We start from the raw sequence: 17,267 nt of genomic DNA on the forward strand, positions 1-17,267 counted from the left end.
ATTAAAGAGATCCCAAACTGAGCCCGCTGAGCTAGCTTTGAAAGCAAGTCTCCCATAGCATGCCCCCTCTCTCCCCCTCCTCCCGTAAGCCCAGCATCTCTGCCAGTGAGGATGAGGTGGCAGACCCACCCCAAGGCCCTTACAGCTGCAGCTGGAGGCTGGCCTGTTTGTACCAGACAAACAGACAAAATCAGGGGGTCAGGCGGGGAACCTCTCTGTGCAGCTCCCTCCCCCCTGGCCAGTAAAGATTGGGCCGGCTAGTCCAGCTAGATCAGGGCCACCCAGCATGCAGCGGGCAAGGATGCCGGGGGGGGGCCGGCCTACAGCACAGCAGCACCCCAAAACATAAACCAGTTTGTGTGACACCAAGGGACAGAGCAAGGGATTCCACTGGGGGGACTTGGCCAGTGTTTGTTATTGGGTTTCCTGGGGTCCCCTCGGGGCCAAGGCCTGCAGGGGGGCCATTCAGCACAGACAGTCCCTTAACCCAACACCCCTATCCTCAGCCACGTGACACACCCTCTCCCTTTCCCCCAGGTTTTCAGCTAAGCCCTAGGCTGACACCACGAACCCAACTAGAGCAAGGCTCTGTCTCAGTAACCCCTGGGCAGGCGCAGGGGGCTGAACAATTTCTCTGTACTGCTCTCCCCGCCCCCCGAGCACAGAGGGGGCTGGCGACATGACACCCTGTGCACCGTGGCTCAGCTCACCTGTAGCCCTGCACGTCCCGTACGTCCAGTATTGAGTAGGCGTGCCGCGGGCGAAGGCCCATGCTCTCGTAGGCTGCATCATCCACCTTCATGTTGCCCCCACCGCATGAGGCGCCCATCAGAAACCTGCAATGGGCAGGGAGGAAAACAGAGGAGATTGGCACCGCACTTTGTGGCACTGACAGGGATGGGAGGAGAGGCTGGGAGCTGGCCCTCCCCCTCCACATAAGGGCACGGAGCCAGGGACAATCAATCATTCTCGAACCCCAAGAGGAGCTCCCCTGGTTCAGTGACAGGCGGCCCGGTGCCAGCCCACAGCTGCTAGTGCCAGCCACACATTCCGCTCTCGGGAACATTCGCTCTCTATTCACCCTACAGCCCCCCAGGTCTCCCCGTACTTTGCTCCAGCCCAGGGCCCCATTGGCAATGCCTAGGGCTAGGGCTGCCCATGCCAGGCATACAGCGGAACAGACTGCAGCCACCCCATGGAGATGGCGCCTGCTGAGACCACTGGCCTGGCACACAGCACTCCAGTCTGCTTGGAGCAGGTTATAGACCATTGCGTGCTGCACTCTAGAGCTTCCACTGGGCACCCCACTTCAGGCACAGAGAAGCACTGCATGCTGGGATCTGTAGTCTCTGCAGGCGGCATTACATCGTTAAAGAAAAGGGCAGCTGATGAACTGTGCAGCAGAACCCTGGGCATCACAAATGGTCTGTTTTGCCATCCCACTCCAACCTCTCCTGCCAGAGAGAAATATCACCAGTTTCCAGCACATAACACTACCTGCCATCCAGGACCCTAACTTCCCTCCCTTCTCCCTGCATCTCCCAACGCCCTTCAGATCCAAATGAACCCTGCCTTCTCCTAGTCTCACAGATCCGGTTTCACTTCTCACGGCAGCAACGTTACGCCCCAATGGGGGGGAATATGCAGGGGTGGGGCCTTAATAATATAGAAGATTGGAAAACAAAACTCAAGTAAAGCAAAAACATCAAATGAATCATCAGGTTAACGATCAGCCGTTAAAACCCAACCCAGCCTGGGGATAACTATGGGAGGGAAGTTCATCAGGGTTGGATTTTCTGTACACTTCCTAGCACTATGCCCAGGGCCCTGGTGCCAAAATTTATCAGGGCTGCCAAGTGGGGCAGGTTGCATCCTGGATTGACACTCTAGCCTCTCTATGAATGAGAGCTGACACTCTAGCCTCTCTTCTACAACTCTATGCTCCTGACAGCTGAACGTGAACCCCTCCCGCCTCGTCTTACCCAGCCTCCTTAGAACTCAGCATTTTGGCCCAGATGAGGTCAGTGTCAATGGGCTCCTCGCGAGGGTTAGTGGAGCTGACCTGCAGCATCAGGCTCTCGCAGGGGGCGCCGGTTAGTGTAGCCAGGCCTTCGATGGCGCGCCCCGCCTGGAGGGCAAAGTACGAACCATGCAGCTTGGCCAGAGCCTTCTCAATGAGGGCTACCCACAGCTGCTTCCTCTGGGCCTGGGAAAGGGAAAGAACCAGGGGTTACAACCACATGGAGGCGTGGGGCCAGCTACACAGAGTCGCACTCACCCACTAATGCAAGCCAGGACCTTTGTGCGAAAGTTCCCCCCAAGTCTCCTTGACCCCACCCTGCAAAGATCACACAGCATTATCTGACCAGCATCTTGTTCCCGTGGCATCACTTCCCCCCCACATGCTGGAGTTGACCCAAGAAGCTGTGAAGACTCCACCGACAGTGTGGTGCAGAGATGTATTTGGATAGGTTTTCAAACACAGGCTAATGGCCCCACTTCCCAGTAAATCTGGATTTAGGAATGTTTAATACGAAAAGGGGATTTCAAATGAGTCCTGAAATGCCTGGATTCACACCCGCCCCCCCAAACCCAGCCCCATGGATTAGGCTGACTACAGAGCACTTACAGATGGAACCAATTACATTTCACACAACGTAGAGACGAGATTGCTTCAAGGACAAATAGATGACAGCTCAGAGATGTCAGAGACACAACAGCAAACTTCTCTCCCCCGCAGCGCGGGGACAATGGGGAGAAGTAATTAGACAGAGGCTGCTTTGCAGGAGGAGCGTACCCTTAAGTTGCTTTGTTATGGTGCTAGGCTGTGGCATTGATTATATATTCATAAATAAATGCAAAGACTGCATGAATACAACTAGAAATCTGCAAAGGTTCCATCAGCACTAGCCACAAGGCACAGCCTGTATGATTGATTGTGCAGCGCCTAGCACAATGGGGTCCTGGTCTATGCCTGGGGCTCCTAGACACTACCACAATCCACATAATAAATAATCCTATGGCATGTGCTTTGTTAGATGAGTGAGGCACTTTGCAAACACCCGGCAGCTCCCCACCCAAGCGGCTTACAGCCTATGGAGATAAAAAAAACAGAGGAGGAGCAGATGACAGCAAAGTGACTGAGGCGCTATCTGGCATGTCTCTTGTTGGGGCTAGATGTTAAGTTACACATTTCAAAAAGCAAAGGAAAATACCGCCTACATGCAACCTGGCTGAGCTAACACCATGCTGCAGGAACCGTGGTAAAGTGCTTTGAGATCAACAGATGAAGAGCACCCTATGATTATCCACATTGCGTGACTGAAAAGTGACATTGCAGGAGGAGGTGACTGGGGTGGGACCTTCCAAGACGGGGGAGAAGAATGAGGTTTCTTTATGGTCTATAAAGAAAGCCTGAAAGTGCATTTGTGTTCTGTTTTTAAAAGTCCCTTCCTCCCTGCCCCCCCAAAATGTTATTTATCTCTGCTTGAGATCCCATACAAGTGGGCCTTGATGCCACTCTTATTTTGACTTTTTAAAACACAGCATTTGGTTCACATTGCTTATCGCTTATAACTCCAAAACCTAATAAACATCCAAGAGAAAAAATCCTTTTCTTAAAGATTCAATTCTGCTCCTCCACCCAAGACCAAAGGAAGTTCAATCCACATGCAAGACCTGCAAGGAAACCTCCAGAAAACTTGGGGAAGGCCTGACTTAATATTTCTGATATTTCAAAGGTGAAATAAAAACACACTTTATTTTGAAAATATATACACGTAATTCTTATCCAACCTTCTCTGTGCTTCATGAGGAGGCACAAGTTGGGCACAGATCTATTTCCCCCCTTTTTAGTTCCCTTTTAATGGTGTCCTGGCTTTCCTACAGATCTCAGTGCACTCACGTGGGAGTTGGAACATATGCCTGCAGAAATCCAGCCCACGGTTGTTTTGATTTTGAAATGAATGCTGAGGATTTGCAGAAAGCTGCCAGCCTAGCAGAGACCCACACAGCTTTCTGTGCCCCTGATTTTCTCGGGTCTCTGACACTGAGGCAGTGCAGTTTGTCCGGAGGATTTTCCGGTCTGTGTTTCAGAAAGGACACTTCCAATCTCCTTCATGCAAACAAGCCCAGCAAGCCGCCCCTGGGCCTGTCAGACTGGGCAGGGAGAACAGGCAGTGATGTCCCAAAGGGGCCGAGCCTTTTTTAATCAGTCACAATCCGAGCAGATGCCAGCTGAGCATGCCCAGAAGCGATCTGACAATTGCTCAGAGTGTGTTTATGTCTAACGTGCCCCTCAAACTAAGCAAAGGTTAACGGAGGCAGTCCTCACTGAGAACAGGACCCTGCCCTGCTTCAAACTGCGGCCCTCTTTGCTCCCATCCCAAGGCTCAAAAACAGCTCATGCTTAAAAAACAGAATAGTCTGTAAGTGGAGAAGGGAGGAAGGAAACTCAGCAAGTTACATGCATGTGAGACCCAGGAGGCTGCAATGGAGACAGCTTGGCAGCCTAACGCAGGCACCGCCTGCAGCTACTGTAATAAAGGGAGAAACTCACCCCATAGCAGGCTGTGGAGCCGTGACTGTTCCCCATTACCCACTCCACAGCCAACGGCGAGGCACAGGGTGGACTGTGATCAGCATCCCCCTAGCCCTGTGATTTTGATCTACATGTCCTGGTGGAAGGGGCTATTCCTGCTGCGTCGCTCTCTGTCCCAGCGCACGCCCGTCAGAGCTCCCCGACCGCTCGCCCATGGATCATCAACCCCTCCTGTCAGCTGCCCAGTGGCCAATGGCTGCTAAGGCAGGAGGAGGGGGTGCTGACCTGAGAGAAGAGGAGGTAGCCGCACTCATCACAGGGCAGCATGTCATCCACCAGCACTGTGGTCCACGTGCCATCTTTGCACAGCCGCACCTGATAGGCTCCCTCCGGGCACATGGTCCGTGTGATCATCACCTTCTCCACCAGCTCGGGCCGCTCTGCCAGCACCGCCAGGGCACTCAAGAACCTGGGGAGAGACCAGACAAGAGGCCTCAGAAACTGTGCTGGGGGAGGCATGTCTGCGGCATTGGCATGGAGAGACGGCCTTGAGAGGGGGCACAGGGCCTGGTGGGTGGGGGGGAAAAGAGAACATTCACCTCGGGGATATTCCTGCGCCTGCTCCGCAGAGGAGCCAGGAGCTGGCTGGATGTGCCCTCGGATTCCACCAACCTAGCTGGGCCCCTGGAACAGAAAGGTCCCTCCAGCTGGAGTCCTGCCTTCTCAGTCAGCTGCGGGACTCCCCAGCCCCAGGGTACCCGTGATCTGGCTGGGGCGGGCGAAGTGCCAGCCTAGCCCTGGGAGCTTTGCCAGGGACTCCAGCTGCAGCACACTTGGCCCCTGTGCTGTATCCAGCCCTATGGGGCAAGGAGTGTTTTGCACACTGGCCCTGCCCAATGGATTAGCCCTTTTCACGCTTTCTGCCTTCAGGAAGAATAGCAGAACGGTGTCCGGGTTGGCTAAGCATACACACGTACACAGCCTGGCACTGCCAGCAGGGAGTGCCCTCCACCTACAGTCAACACCCAAAAAACTCTGCCTTACATTCCCCATGGACTGCAGAGAGGAAAGAGACGAGGCAGCTCCAGAGACCAAGGAGAGAGCTGGCTTTCTGAGCTATCCCGGCCACTCACTGCCAAGTCCAGGGGGCAAACATGTAGATGGGCACGGAACATGCCAAGTGCTCATCAGCAACCATTCTGGAAGGGACATTAAACCTTGTGCTTCAGGGTTTGAGCCAATTGCTAGCTATTAAGTAGCAGGATGAGGCAAATGATCCCACATCTGCTACTGCGGGGTTCTTCCCTCGGCATCTAAACCTCCAGACAGGCCACTGTAAAACAGCCAAGGTCCTTCCCGCCCAGTGTCCTCTTATCCTTCCTGGCCATGCCCAAGTCATCTTACAGCCATGCACATGCAGCCACTGCAGAGGGGCAGGGACCACGAGGGAGTGGGACAGATCCCTGCGGCCTGTCTGAACTGGTCCAGCAGGAGATCAGGAATGGGATGCGGGAGATCATCCATAGATGCAGACACAAAATAGGAGAGGAGACTTTGGCTCTATAATGAGGGGCGAGGGCACGCTAGGGATTGGGATAGCAGTGGACGTAGGGGGTAGATGAAGAGGACTGGGGTCCGTGATGGGATGAGGGATGGCAGCTGGCACAGGGTGTTTGTGTGAACACAAGAGAGGGTTGGTGTGGCTGGAGCGCTCTCAGCCCCTTACCAGCAGTTTCCCAGGAGTCCCTGCAGAATGTCCGAGGGCCGTGGTGTCCGGAACACTGACCACTTGACTGACCAGTCCTTGGAGATGCTACAGTTGATTTCATGGGGCCGCAGCCACAGCTTCACCCTCTGCTGCACGCTGTCCCCATCAGGGAACCCCACCGCCTTGGGCCCTGGGTGAAAACTGTCGTCCACAAAGTTGACCTTGTTCTGTAAACACAAGCATACTGTAAGGCAGGAGCATGTCTACACAGCCCCCCACAGCACTGTCAGTGCACCTCCAATGGGAGGGGACTCCTGGCTCCCCACGTCCCCCAAGAGGAAGAGCCGAGGTGTATCTGCCACTGCCCTGGCTGGAAGGGTAGGACACCCTGGAGGCTGAGCCCTCAAGTTGCTGCCAAGGAGGGTGGCACCTCAAACACTCCCCTAAGGCTGGCATTCAGAGTAAGGTGCCCGGAGACTGTAGCAGAGAGGGGACAGCAGCATTAGACCTCAGCAGGCTTTTCCCAGGGCTGCTGCTGAGTGGAGCATCTCTGATGGAGGAAGTAGGTCCCTGCAGGAAGCTGAGCCAGGCTGAAGGGACCATCCTGCTATTCCCCATGGGTCAGGGGGTATCTCACAAAGAGCAGGAATTCGCCCTCGCACAAGGAATGTGCAGCCCTATGAACACGTGGGAACCACAACTGCTTTCCACCCTCCCGAGAGCAAGGCCGGTCTCGTGGCTAAGGAATGAGGAGACCTGGGGTCAATTCCCCGCTCTGCTAGACTCCCTGTGTGATCGTGGGCTTGTCGGTCAGTCTGGAGCTGTGGAGTGGGACGGATACTCCTGCCTTTCTCACACCGTGTCCGTCTTGGCGAGTTAGGTTGGGCAGTTTTGGGGCAGGGCCTGTCTCTCACTATGTGCCGCACACCGGGGCCTCGAGACGATAAGAATAGCAGCAAACAGGGCTTTGGAGCGGAGCCCGGAGCTGGAGCACGGAGCAGCTCTGGAGCAGTGGAGCTGCAGGTTTTTGCCTGGAGCTGGAGCGGAGCCGGAGCACAGTTCCAAAGCCCTGGCAGCAAATCTCCAAGGAAACCTCTACTCTAAACCATGCTCTAAACGCTCACTGCTCTGTACCATTAAGGAGACTTTGCCAGCTGCTCCCTTGTGGTCTCTGAGTCATGGAAGCTGCAGGCTGCTCAGAAGCACTCAGCTTGAGGTGGCAGAGCAGGGGAGGAGCCATTGACCAAGGACACATGGAGCACAGAGATTAGACAATGGAGATAAAAATCAGAGGGCTGCTGCCCCAGCCCCGGCCCGTCCAATTCCCTTCCCATCATAGGCCGGGCTGAGCACCGGGAGGGTTTCCCCAGGAAGCCAGTGCACCCATAGGAAGAGGATCTACTGGAGCTCTGGGAACTGACAGACGCAGTACAGGAAGAGGGCTGGGTTGAAGGATTTGTGTAGGAGATAAAGAAGAAAGCGATTTGGGGGCTGACGTGCAGGTCTACTCTTGGAGACCCTGTGGCCAGCTAGAGAACTGTTGGTGTATCTGTTGTCATAACCCTAAGGGAGCAGCCCCTGACAGAGAAGAGATGACATTTACTCAGACTATTCACAACTGGCTGGATACAAACCAGGATCTTTTTAAATTAAAGAAAAATCGAATTGTTACAATAGAAAACAAATGCGATTTAAATGACGTTCTCTATCTATGGCAGGGGAGGGCAAATTTTTTTGTCCGAGGGCCACATCTGGGAATAGAAATTGTATGGTGGGCCATGAATGCTCACAAAATGGGGGTTGGGGGTGTGGGAGGGGGTGAGGGCTCTGGTTGGGGGTGCGGGCTCCAGGGTGGGGCCAGAAATGAGGAGTTCAGGGTGTGCGGGAGGGCTCTGGCTGGGGGGGTGCGGGCTCTGGGGTGGGGCAGAGGAGTTTGGGGTGTAGGAGGGTGCTCTGGGCTGGGACCAAGGGGTTTGGAGGGCGATCAGGGATGGGGCTCTGGCTGGGGATGCAGGCTCTGGAGTGGGGTTGGGAATGAGGGGTTTGGGGTGCAGGAGGTGCTCTGGGCTGGGATCAAGGTGTTCGGAGGGCAGGAGGGGAATCAGGGCTGGGGAAGGGGGTTGGGGCAGAGGGAGAGGCTCAGGGGTGCAGGCTTCGGGCAGCGCTTACCTCAAGCGTCTCCCTTCTCCGGCTCCTATGCGGAGGCGCAGCAAGGCGGCTCTGCACGTTGCCCCATCCGCAGGCACCGCCCCTGCAACTCCCATTGACTGCAGTTCCCGGTCAGTGGAGCTGCAGGGGTCGCGCTTGGGATGGGGGCAGATTGCAGAGCTGAGGCCCCGAGGTGTTCCTATGCTAGCGGTGGGCAAACTATGGCCCGCAGGCCAGATCCGGCCCGTCAAAGCTTTGGATCTGGCCCGCGGAATTGCCCCCCGTGGCAGCGTGGGCCCTGCACTGCTCTCAGAAGTGGCTGGCTCCACATCCCTGCAGCCCCAGGGTGGAATGAGCAGAAGACTTCGTGCATTGCCCTTGCCTCCAGGCACGACCCCCCGCAGCTCCCATCGGCCGGGAATGGGGAACTGCAGCCAATGGAAGCTTCGGGGGAGATACCTGGAGCCGCTTTAGGTAAGCGGCACCAGCACAGAGCCCGAACCCCACCTGCCCCCTAACCCCCTTCCCTGAGCCCTCTCGTATGCCCTGCACCCCAACCCCCTGCCCTAAGCTCCCTGCTGCACCTGCATCCCTGTGTTCCCCAACCCCCTGCCGCACCCCACACCCCTCCTGCACCCCTGCCTTGAGCCCCCTCCCGCAGTCTGCACAGCTCCTGCACCCCTGCCCTGAGCCCCTCCTGCACTCTGCACCCCAACCCCCTGCCCTGAGCCCCCTCATGCACTCCTCCTCTGCCCCAATTCCTTGCCCTGAGCTCCTTCCTGCACACCACACCCCCTCCCACACCCCACACTCCCTCCCGCACCCCAAACCCCTGCCCCGGCCCTGCATACAATTTCCCACCAGGATGTGGCCCTTGGCTCAAAAAGTTTGCCCACCTCTGTCCTATGCATAGGAGCCAGAGGCTGGGGCATGCCACTGCTTCCGGGAGCAAGGTCCCTGACACTGCTGGAGCGGGGCCATGCCGCTGCTTCCGGGAGTCACGTGGAGCGGTCCCCGACCCTGCTCCCTGGATGGAGCGCCGGAGCAGGGCAAGCCCCAGATCCTGCTCCTCAGCAGGAGCTCGAGGGCTGGATTAAAATGGCTGGTGGACAAGATCCAGCCCACGGGCTGTAGTTTGCCCACCCCGATCTATGGGGCTAGTTCTTTTGGCTCCTGTTCCAGTCTGAAATCACTGTGGGGGTTGCTCGTTTCTTTAATTAGTGTTTCCTAATTGTTCACAGCCTTCCTGATTTTGCAGAGGGTTTTTTCCTACTAACAAGTTTCACACTTACAATATTCATCTGTATCGAACAATAAAAGTCCCAGGGCCTCCTTAGTCTTCTCTGGGGGGACCTTGCCACACATTCAGAGACTAAATTGATGAGCAAATAACCTGTGCTCTATTTGCAACCAGCACCATCTGATGTACTGCACATGCAAAGGTGGGTCTGTGTCAGGATCCCCGCTGGACAGGTGGGGAAACTGAGGCACAGGTCGGTAGCAATGAGAGTGTCAGAGCCAGGAACAGAACCTTGTTCTCCTGACTCTCACTCAAGCACCCTCGTCACTGGACCAGGAGTGATACCATCGGGATTGGAGCAGTTACCATTTATCTAGCGCGCGGGGTCCCTGTCACCACCCCTTCCTTTGTGCTCGCTGAGGCTTCCCACCCAGCTGCCTTTCTGGATGCGATGCTTGATCTGGTCTAGAGAGACATGGGCTAGCTCCTAACAGCAGCAGTGGGCCCCGGTGGCACAGGCAGCCGCCCGAGTACATACCAAGGATTGGGCAGGAGGGTACCTGAGCAGAGCTGGCGTGTGTATGTCAGCCCACACTAGGAATTACACCTCCCAGCTGCTGTGTCCACACACCCTGGACATGACTGTGGGCAAGTCATTCCTGCTCTGTTTCTCAGTTTCCCCCTTTGTACAATAGTCTGCTCGATTACCAGAGGGGGGGTCGTGAGGATTAGCCAATGGGGCAGATTCTCGAGTGGTGTAAACTGCCACAGCTTCCCTGACTTTGATGGAGCTCTGACAATTTGCATCAACCCAGCATCTGCCCCAGTGTCTGTGCAGTGCTTTAAAACAGAATGTGCTTTATTAGTGCCAGGTGTTACCATTAGAAAGGGAGGGAGGGATGCAGGATCAGGGGATCCAGACAGCATAAGGTAGAGAGAGAAATGAGAAGGGGAAACAATGCCAGGCAAAGAGACAAAAGAAATGGGAGAACCTGAACGAGTTTTGTGCCAAAGGGGGCAGGGCAGAAATAAGACTGTAGGTGGGGAGATTAAATCTTACTCTGTTCTGGGACACAGAGGAAGGACAAGGCTAAAAAGGAATAAAGCCAGGGTCCTGTTGGTTAATACACAGACCCAGGGAGAAATATTTTGAAATGTACGAGCAAAACAGAGCAAGACAAGAGCAGAATGCCATCATCAGTGAATTCAAGCAGAACTTCCTCGCTCAGAGGGCTACTAACATATGGAATAAACGGCCAGAGAAGACTGCTGATGCAAATAGCATCAATGGGCTTCAAGAGGTTACTCCATATATTTTGGATGCTTGGAACTAGTCCAAATAGGAACTGCCACACCAGAACAGAGCAATGGTCCATCCAGTCTGGAGTCCGGACTCCGGCAGCGGTCTGTACAAAACATAGCCATGGCTTTAAGACTATCAAACACAGCGGCAGATCGAACTCTTTAACCTTCCCTTAAATTCAGGCACAGAGCGGGAATGAATTCAGTCAGGCAGAATCTCTCATGCTGTTATGATGGGAGCACAGACTGAGACCCAGCACACGAGAGGAGAGGAACAGGAAAGAGTGGGGGAAATCTGGAGATGACGAGAGGTTTACTGCTTTATTAATTATCCACCGTGGTGTATTTCTTTCAGGTCCCAGGACCCTGTTAAGCTTCTCCTGTTGCAGGAATTCTGATCAGTTCGGTTGATCTAGCTGCAAGCTTCAGGGGTAATACCTGCACAGCTGACCAGAGGGAGTTCGCTGTGCCTCTGGGGTCTGGTGAGCTGCAGGGCACTGGGCTAGACCTCTCTGTCTGATCAGGCTTGGATTAGCCATCAGGGAATAAGGTGAATTATTCTCTACTTGACTGTTTTAGGTCCTGATTCAGCAATACACTTAACATGCCAGTAGCTCCAATGATTCCAAATTCACTTGCTTAAAGTTAGGCACATGTGTAAATATCTTCCTGAGTCAGGGCCTTATGGATGTAAAGGTGCCTAGCTGCCTTGGCAAAGATGGGTGCCGATAAAAATAAATGTAGACCATAATTTTCTACAGCCTCGTATTCAGAGTCAGCATTCCGGTGGTCAATAATCTCCAGTGGGGAGCTGTAAGGGGAAAACCCCAGCAGGGCTCAGTGAGGATGGAGGTGAATTCCTCACCAGCAAAAGGGAGCGATGGTACCCAGATTCCACCCACAATAAAAGCTACAATGTCTAGGTATTCTATAGCGCTTTAAATCAGTAGATCTCAAAGTACTTTACAGAGGTCAGTATCATTATCCCATTTTACAGGTGGGGAAACTGAGGCACTGGGCGGGAAAGTGACTTGCCCAAGGTCACCCAGCAAACCAGTGGCAGAGCAAGGAGTGACATCCATGTTTCCCAAGTCCCAGTCCAAGGTTCTTGCCACTAGCAAGTGCCTCCCACTAGCCCAGATCAGCTGGATGCTTTCTCCATAAGGTGCTCCTACATTACAGTGAGGAAAGCAGGAGAGATTAGAGATTTTTTAGTAGAAGCAATGAATGAAGGTTGCCATCAAAGCATCCTATCAGAGCAAATCATTGCAGCATGGCCAACTCTTACCGCAAATCTCATGTTGTTGTTTTTTCTTAAAGCCCTAAAACCTGGGAGTCACATGAATACAACAGAATTGCAGCTTTCATTTAAAAACAAAACCAAATCAAGAAATGCCTAGCCTTCCTGGCTGCAAACAGAAGCTTAAGAACGTGAACCCTAAAGGTTAAAAAGTCAGAAAGCAAATAAGAGCTCCGAATGAATGATTTTTAAAACCTCATGTTTTTTAAGTCAATATCATGACTTTTTAGGCCCCAAGTCACGGATTTTTAAATTCTTGGGGTTGGCAATGGTGGTATTATTGCTATCAGTCTGCATTCACCTTTTTTGTCTCTTGTTTTATTCTTGGACTATAAGTTCTCTGGGGAAAGAACCATTTTTGTTCTGTTTGTACATCACCTAGCACAATGGGGTCCTGGTCCACAGCTGGGTCTCCTAGGCAGTACCAGAATACAAATAATAAACAATAATGTTCCTTTATAGCATCATTAGGTTTCAGAGTGAACACACATTGAGTAGAACTGGGCAGTGCACACATCTCAGAACTATTGTTTTGGGCTCTCTGCAGCATTGCAATGGGTCACTCTGTGAAAGTATCCTCTGCAACCATAAGGGCTAGAAACTTAAAGGGAAGGTTAAATTGAGCAGAACCTCCTGGGCTTGCCAGAGAGGTGCCAGGCTCGATGGCACAGAACCAGCTCATTCTCCCCACCCACTATGCAGAGTGCCCGGAGGAGTACAGGCACAGAGAGCAGAGTAAGGCTGTGGGGTACTAAGGGGCCTGGCAAGCACTCACCTCCTGGCAGAAGCTCACAATGTTTTCCCACAGGGCCTTGGCCTCCCCCTCGTCCGTCTGCCGCCGCTTCTCCGCATCCATGCTCTCCCGCCTCTTGAGCGGCTTGGCCCCCTTGCGCTGCATCATGTACAGCTGTGGGGTGTGGCAGGCTGCACAGTGCTTGGCCTTGAGTTCGTTGAGCAGGGTACAAGCGGGGCAAGACCACTGGCTCGGGCTGTCCTGTACCAAGGGCAGCTGAGAAGGGAAGAGGCGGGCCATTTTCCGGGCCGATGGGGCCTTGCTGCCGCAAGAGGCGCAACCCCCTTTGTCGGAGCCGCAGTCGATGCACTTGGGGGCAGGCTCGCCCTGTGCCCCATGTTCCTGGAAGCCATGCAGTTTGGAGCAACCACAGGCTTTGCACTTCTGCACCAGTGTGGGGTTCTTTAGGGTGCACTTGGAACAGGCCCAGGTGGTGAAGTCGGGGCTGGAAGGGCTGCAGGGGGTGAAGCGCACTGAGTCCCCCGCCAGGTCAATAGTGTCACTGCCTTTCAGAGCACTGCAGGCCTCACACTTGCTCGACCCAGCCGAGTTGAGCAGGGCACAGGTGCTGCACTGCCAGTGGGACGGGCTGACCTCCATCTCCTCCTCCAGCACGCTCAGCCGCTTGTTGGACAGCAGCTCCTGGAAGCGGGCAGCTGGAGGTGCCCTGGCTTGGCCCTGCGGAGACCCCTTCTGCCCAGATGTGGGCTGAGAGGCGTCAGGCACCTGTGGCTGCAGCTGGGGTGGCACCTCCCTGCGGCTCCTGGGCACGGGGTTGTTCTGGAGGCCAGGGGAAAAGGGGCTGAAGGTTGGCATCTTCTGAACGTCCTGCTCCATGATCGCCGGGCTCTGGCTGGCAACAGGGTCACTTTCCAGAGTTTCTATGGCAACACCGGGCTGCGGGGGAGCTGGGACCACATGGAACCCTGCTGGGGCAATGACTTCGGGGACTACCAGCGCCTCCGGGGGGATCTTGGGTAGCGAGAGCTTGCGTGGCCCCCCACAAGCAGAGCAGGAGTTGGCCACGGGGGTGTTGTGCAGAGTGCAGCGCTGGCAGGCCCAGCCATCCTCCAGCTCCGCCTCGTCGGGGCTCTTCCCCCCAGACTCTTCGCTGTTGATCTCCGTCTTGCATGCCTCCTCAGTGGCGATCCCCTTGGGCTCCACCAGGACAGCGGGCTTGGGCAGGACACCATTGATGATGGGCAACGGGGAGCTGCCAGGCCCAGGCTCCGGTGTGAAGCCGCACACCTCACAGGCCTCCTTGCCCAGGAAGTTCCTGAAGGTGCAGCGGGCGCACGGCCATTTCTGCTCCTCCACACTGAGCCGCAGGATGTGGTTGAGGTCTGGCTTCTGGCGGGGGGCCTCACAGATGGAGCACTGGCGCTGGCCCACTGGGTTCAGGAAAGTGCAGCGGGTGCAGGACCACTCCCTCACAGCAGCCATAGAACCAGGAGAGTGGGTGTGACTGCAAGAGAACAGGAGAAGAGGTTACCAACCTGCAGCATAGGGAGGGGAACAAAGAGAGCCTAGAACTCTGTGCAAAGGAGCCTCGAACCAGCTGCCATCAGATGGGCTTCTGGTAGGGGGATGGACTAGAATGCTCTCTCTGCACTAGCCAGGGAGAATGTGTGCACACCTCTGTAGCACACACACATAGCTCCTGCTAGAAAGGTGCTCACGTGCTTACGTAGACGGGACCTTGCTTACAGTACGGGAACATACAGGAGTCCAGCATACTAGGGACTGGTTTCTCTGGCACTGACAACCCATTTCAACAAGCGCACAGCACCAAGTTGGCTTCCTACCAAACGACTTGAGGAGCAGCAGAAAGGCAGCCATCCAATGCTGTGCAATGGCTGTGGTCCCTCCCCTGGACAGAGGAACACCCCCGCCCCACAAGGGCATGCCAGGCTCTCAGTGGATCCATCAAAGACCTGGAAGTGATCCTACTTTCTTCCCTTCCCTCTTGCTTTTCACGCCGAGATTTCACGTGTCAGCAGAACTTCCCTGGGCAGTTCTCTGAGTAATCACATGACACCAGGCAACACAACATAGATTCAATCGCACTCTGGACTCTACCGCACAGAAGTAGTGCTTTGGCTTAGAACTGTAGAGAAATGCATAGGCACATCTCGGAGCACAGGCTGAGAAGTATGTTAATACCACACCTCCAAGCAGCTTTTCTAAAGCACCTTTCTCCAGCTTACTCTTGATTAGTTTAAACTGCACCTGTGCCCATTCACCTTAAGTGAAGATCTGGATTATTTACAGACAGGGCCGGTGTAACCGCTAGGTGAACTACGCGACCGACTAGGGTGCCAAGATTTGGGGCTGCCAAAAAGGGGTGCCCAAAAAAATTTTTTTACACTACAGTGGAGTCACAACTTACATGGGGGTTAGGTTCTAAAGTCACCGCGTAAGAGGAAAATCGCGTATAGTGAAAATTACCATAAAGTACAGTATACACTAGAACAGGGGTCCTCAACCTACGGCACGCGTGCCAAAAGGCGGCACGCAAGCCGATTATATTTTTTAATGGCAGGCTGCGGGTCCCGGCTGCCGCTGAGCCGGCTGCCGACCTGGGGTTCTGTTCACTCAGCTGGCAGCGGGCTGAGCAGGGCCAGCAGTGGGCCGGCTCCTGCCAGCCGGGGTCCCAGCCCTGCTCAGCCCGCTCAGCCTCCTGCCGGCCTGGGTGAATGGCCTGGAGTTCCGTTCACCCAGGGTTCGTCCGCCGGCCTGGGGTTCCGTTCACCCAGGCCGGCAGGAGGCTGAGCGGAGCTGCCAGCTGGGGGCCCAGCCGCCGGCCCCGCTCAGCCTGCTCAGCCCGCTGCCAGCTGGGGTTCCAGCTGCCAGCTCCGCTCAGCCTCCTGCCGGCCTGGGTGAACGGAACCCCAAGCCGGCGGACGGAACCCTGGGTGAACGGAACCCCAGGCCGGCGGACGAACCCTGGGTGAACGGAACCCCAGGCCATTCAGCCCGCTGACGATCTGGGATTCCAGCTGCCAGCCCCTTGCCAGCCAAGGTCTCGGCCACTGGCCCTGCTCAGCTTCCTGCTGGCCTGGGTGAATGGCAGGAGGCTGAGCGGAGTCGCCGGCTGGGACCCCGGCTGGCAGCTGAATGAACGGAACCCCAGGCCGGCAGCAGGCTCAGCGGTGGCCAGGACCCGCAGCCTGCCATTAAAAAAAAAAAAAAAAAAATCAGCTCGCGTGCCACACGGCCCGGTCCCCGCCCTTCCCCACGCGCCGAAGCGGCGGGGAGGGCGGTCCCAGCGACCGGGGGGCAGACCGCACGGGCGGGCAGCGTCTCGGGTACACGCACGGTGGGGAAGGCGCGACGGTGGCCCGGCAGCGGACCGGCACGGATGGAGGAGACCCCTTCCGCCGTGCTCAACCCCTCCCAGCCGCCTGGGACAGAGCGAGCGCAGAAGGGGCGCCCGGCCCTCCCCGCGCACGGGACCCCGCCGCCGGGGTCCCATCCTGCGCGCGGGGAGGCGTCCAAGGCCTTCTTCAGTCGTCAGCTGCGCCGCCGTCGGGGGACCCCGAGCCGGCCGAGCGCAACCCCGTTAATGATCCTTCCGCAGGTTCACCTACGGAAACCTTGTTACGACTTTTACTTCCTCTAGATAGTCAAGTTCGACCGTCTTCTCGGCGCTCCACCAGGGCCGTGACCGACCCCGGCAGGGCCGATCCGAGGACCTCACTAAACCATCCAATCGGTAGTAGCGACGGGCGGTGTGTACAAAGGGCAGGGACTTAATCAACGCGAGCTTATGACCCGCACTTACTGGGAATTCCTCGTTCATGGGGAATAATTGCAATCCCCGATCCCCATCACGAATGGGGTTCAACGGGTTACCCGCACCTGTCGGCGTAGGGTAGACACACGCTGAGCCAGTCAGTGTAGCGCGCGTGCAGCCCCGGACATCTAAGGGCATCACAGACCTGTTATTGCTCAATCTCGGGTGGCTGAACGCCACTTGTCCCTCTAAGAAGTTGGACGCCGACCGCTCGGGGGTCGCATAACTAGTTAGCATGCCAGAGTCTCGTTCGTTATCGGAATTAACCAGACAAATCGCTCCACCAACTAAGAACGGCCATGCACCACCACCCACAGAATCGAGAAAGAGATATACTGTGTGTACTGTAGTTTATGGTAATTTTCATTATACACGATTTTCCTCTTATGCGCCGACCTTAGAACCTAACCCCCGCATAAGATGTTACTCCACTGTATTCA

General features: G+C 55.5%; 1 protein-coding gene across 13 annotated transcripts in view; it reads right to left on the bottom strand.

Annotated features, from left to right (window-relative positions):
- CAPN15 (calpain 15) overlaps window positions 1-17,267 on the bottom strand; it is a 109,446-nt gene that overhangs the window by 9,039 nt on the left and 83,140 nt on the right. For all 13 annotated transcript variants that reach the window (XM_065558697.1, XM_005295568.4, XM_042854134.2 and 10 more), the window contains 5 exons: window positions 13,014-14,496; window positions 6,267-6,475; window positions 4,826-5,009; window positions 1,983-2,206; window positions 711-836 (listed from right to left, as the gene is read on the bottom strand). In XM_065558697.1, coding sequence (XP_065414769.1) covers window positions 711-836; window positions 1,983-2,206; window positions 4,826-5,009; window positions 6,267-6,475; window positions 13,014-14,474 — 2,204 coding nt within the window. In that variant the 5' untranslated portion in view covers window positions 14,475-14,496. The remainder of the gene's footprint in view (window positions 1-710; window positions 837-1,982; window positions 2,207-4,825; window positions 5,010-6,266; window positions 6,476-13,013; window positions 14,497-17,267) is intronic.

Source organism: Chrysemys picta, chromosome 10 (assembly GCF_011386835.1).
Source record: "Chrysemys picta bellii isolate R12L10 chromosome 10, ASM1138683v2, whole genome shotgun sequence".
NCBI lineage: Eukaryota > Metazoa > Chordata > Testudines > Emydidae > Chrysemys > Chrysemys picta.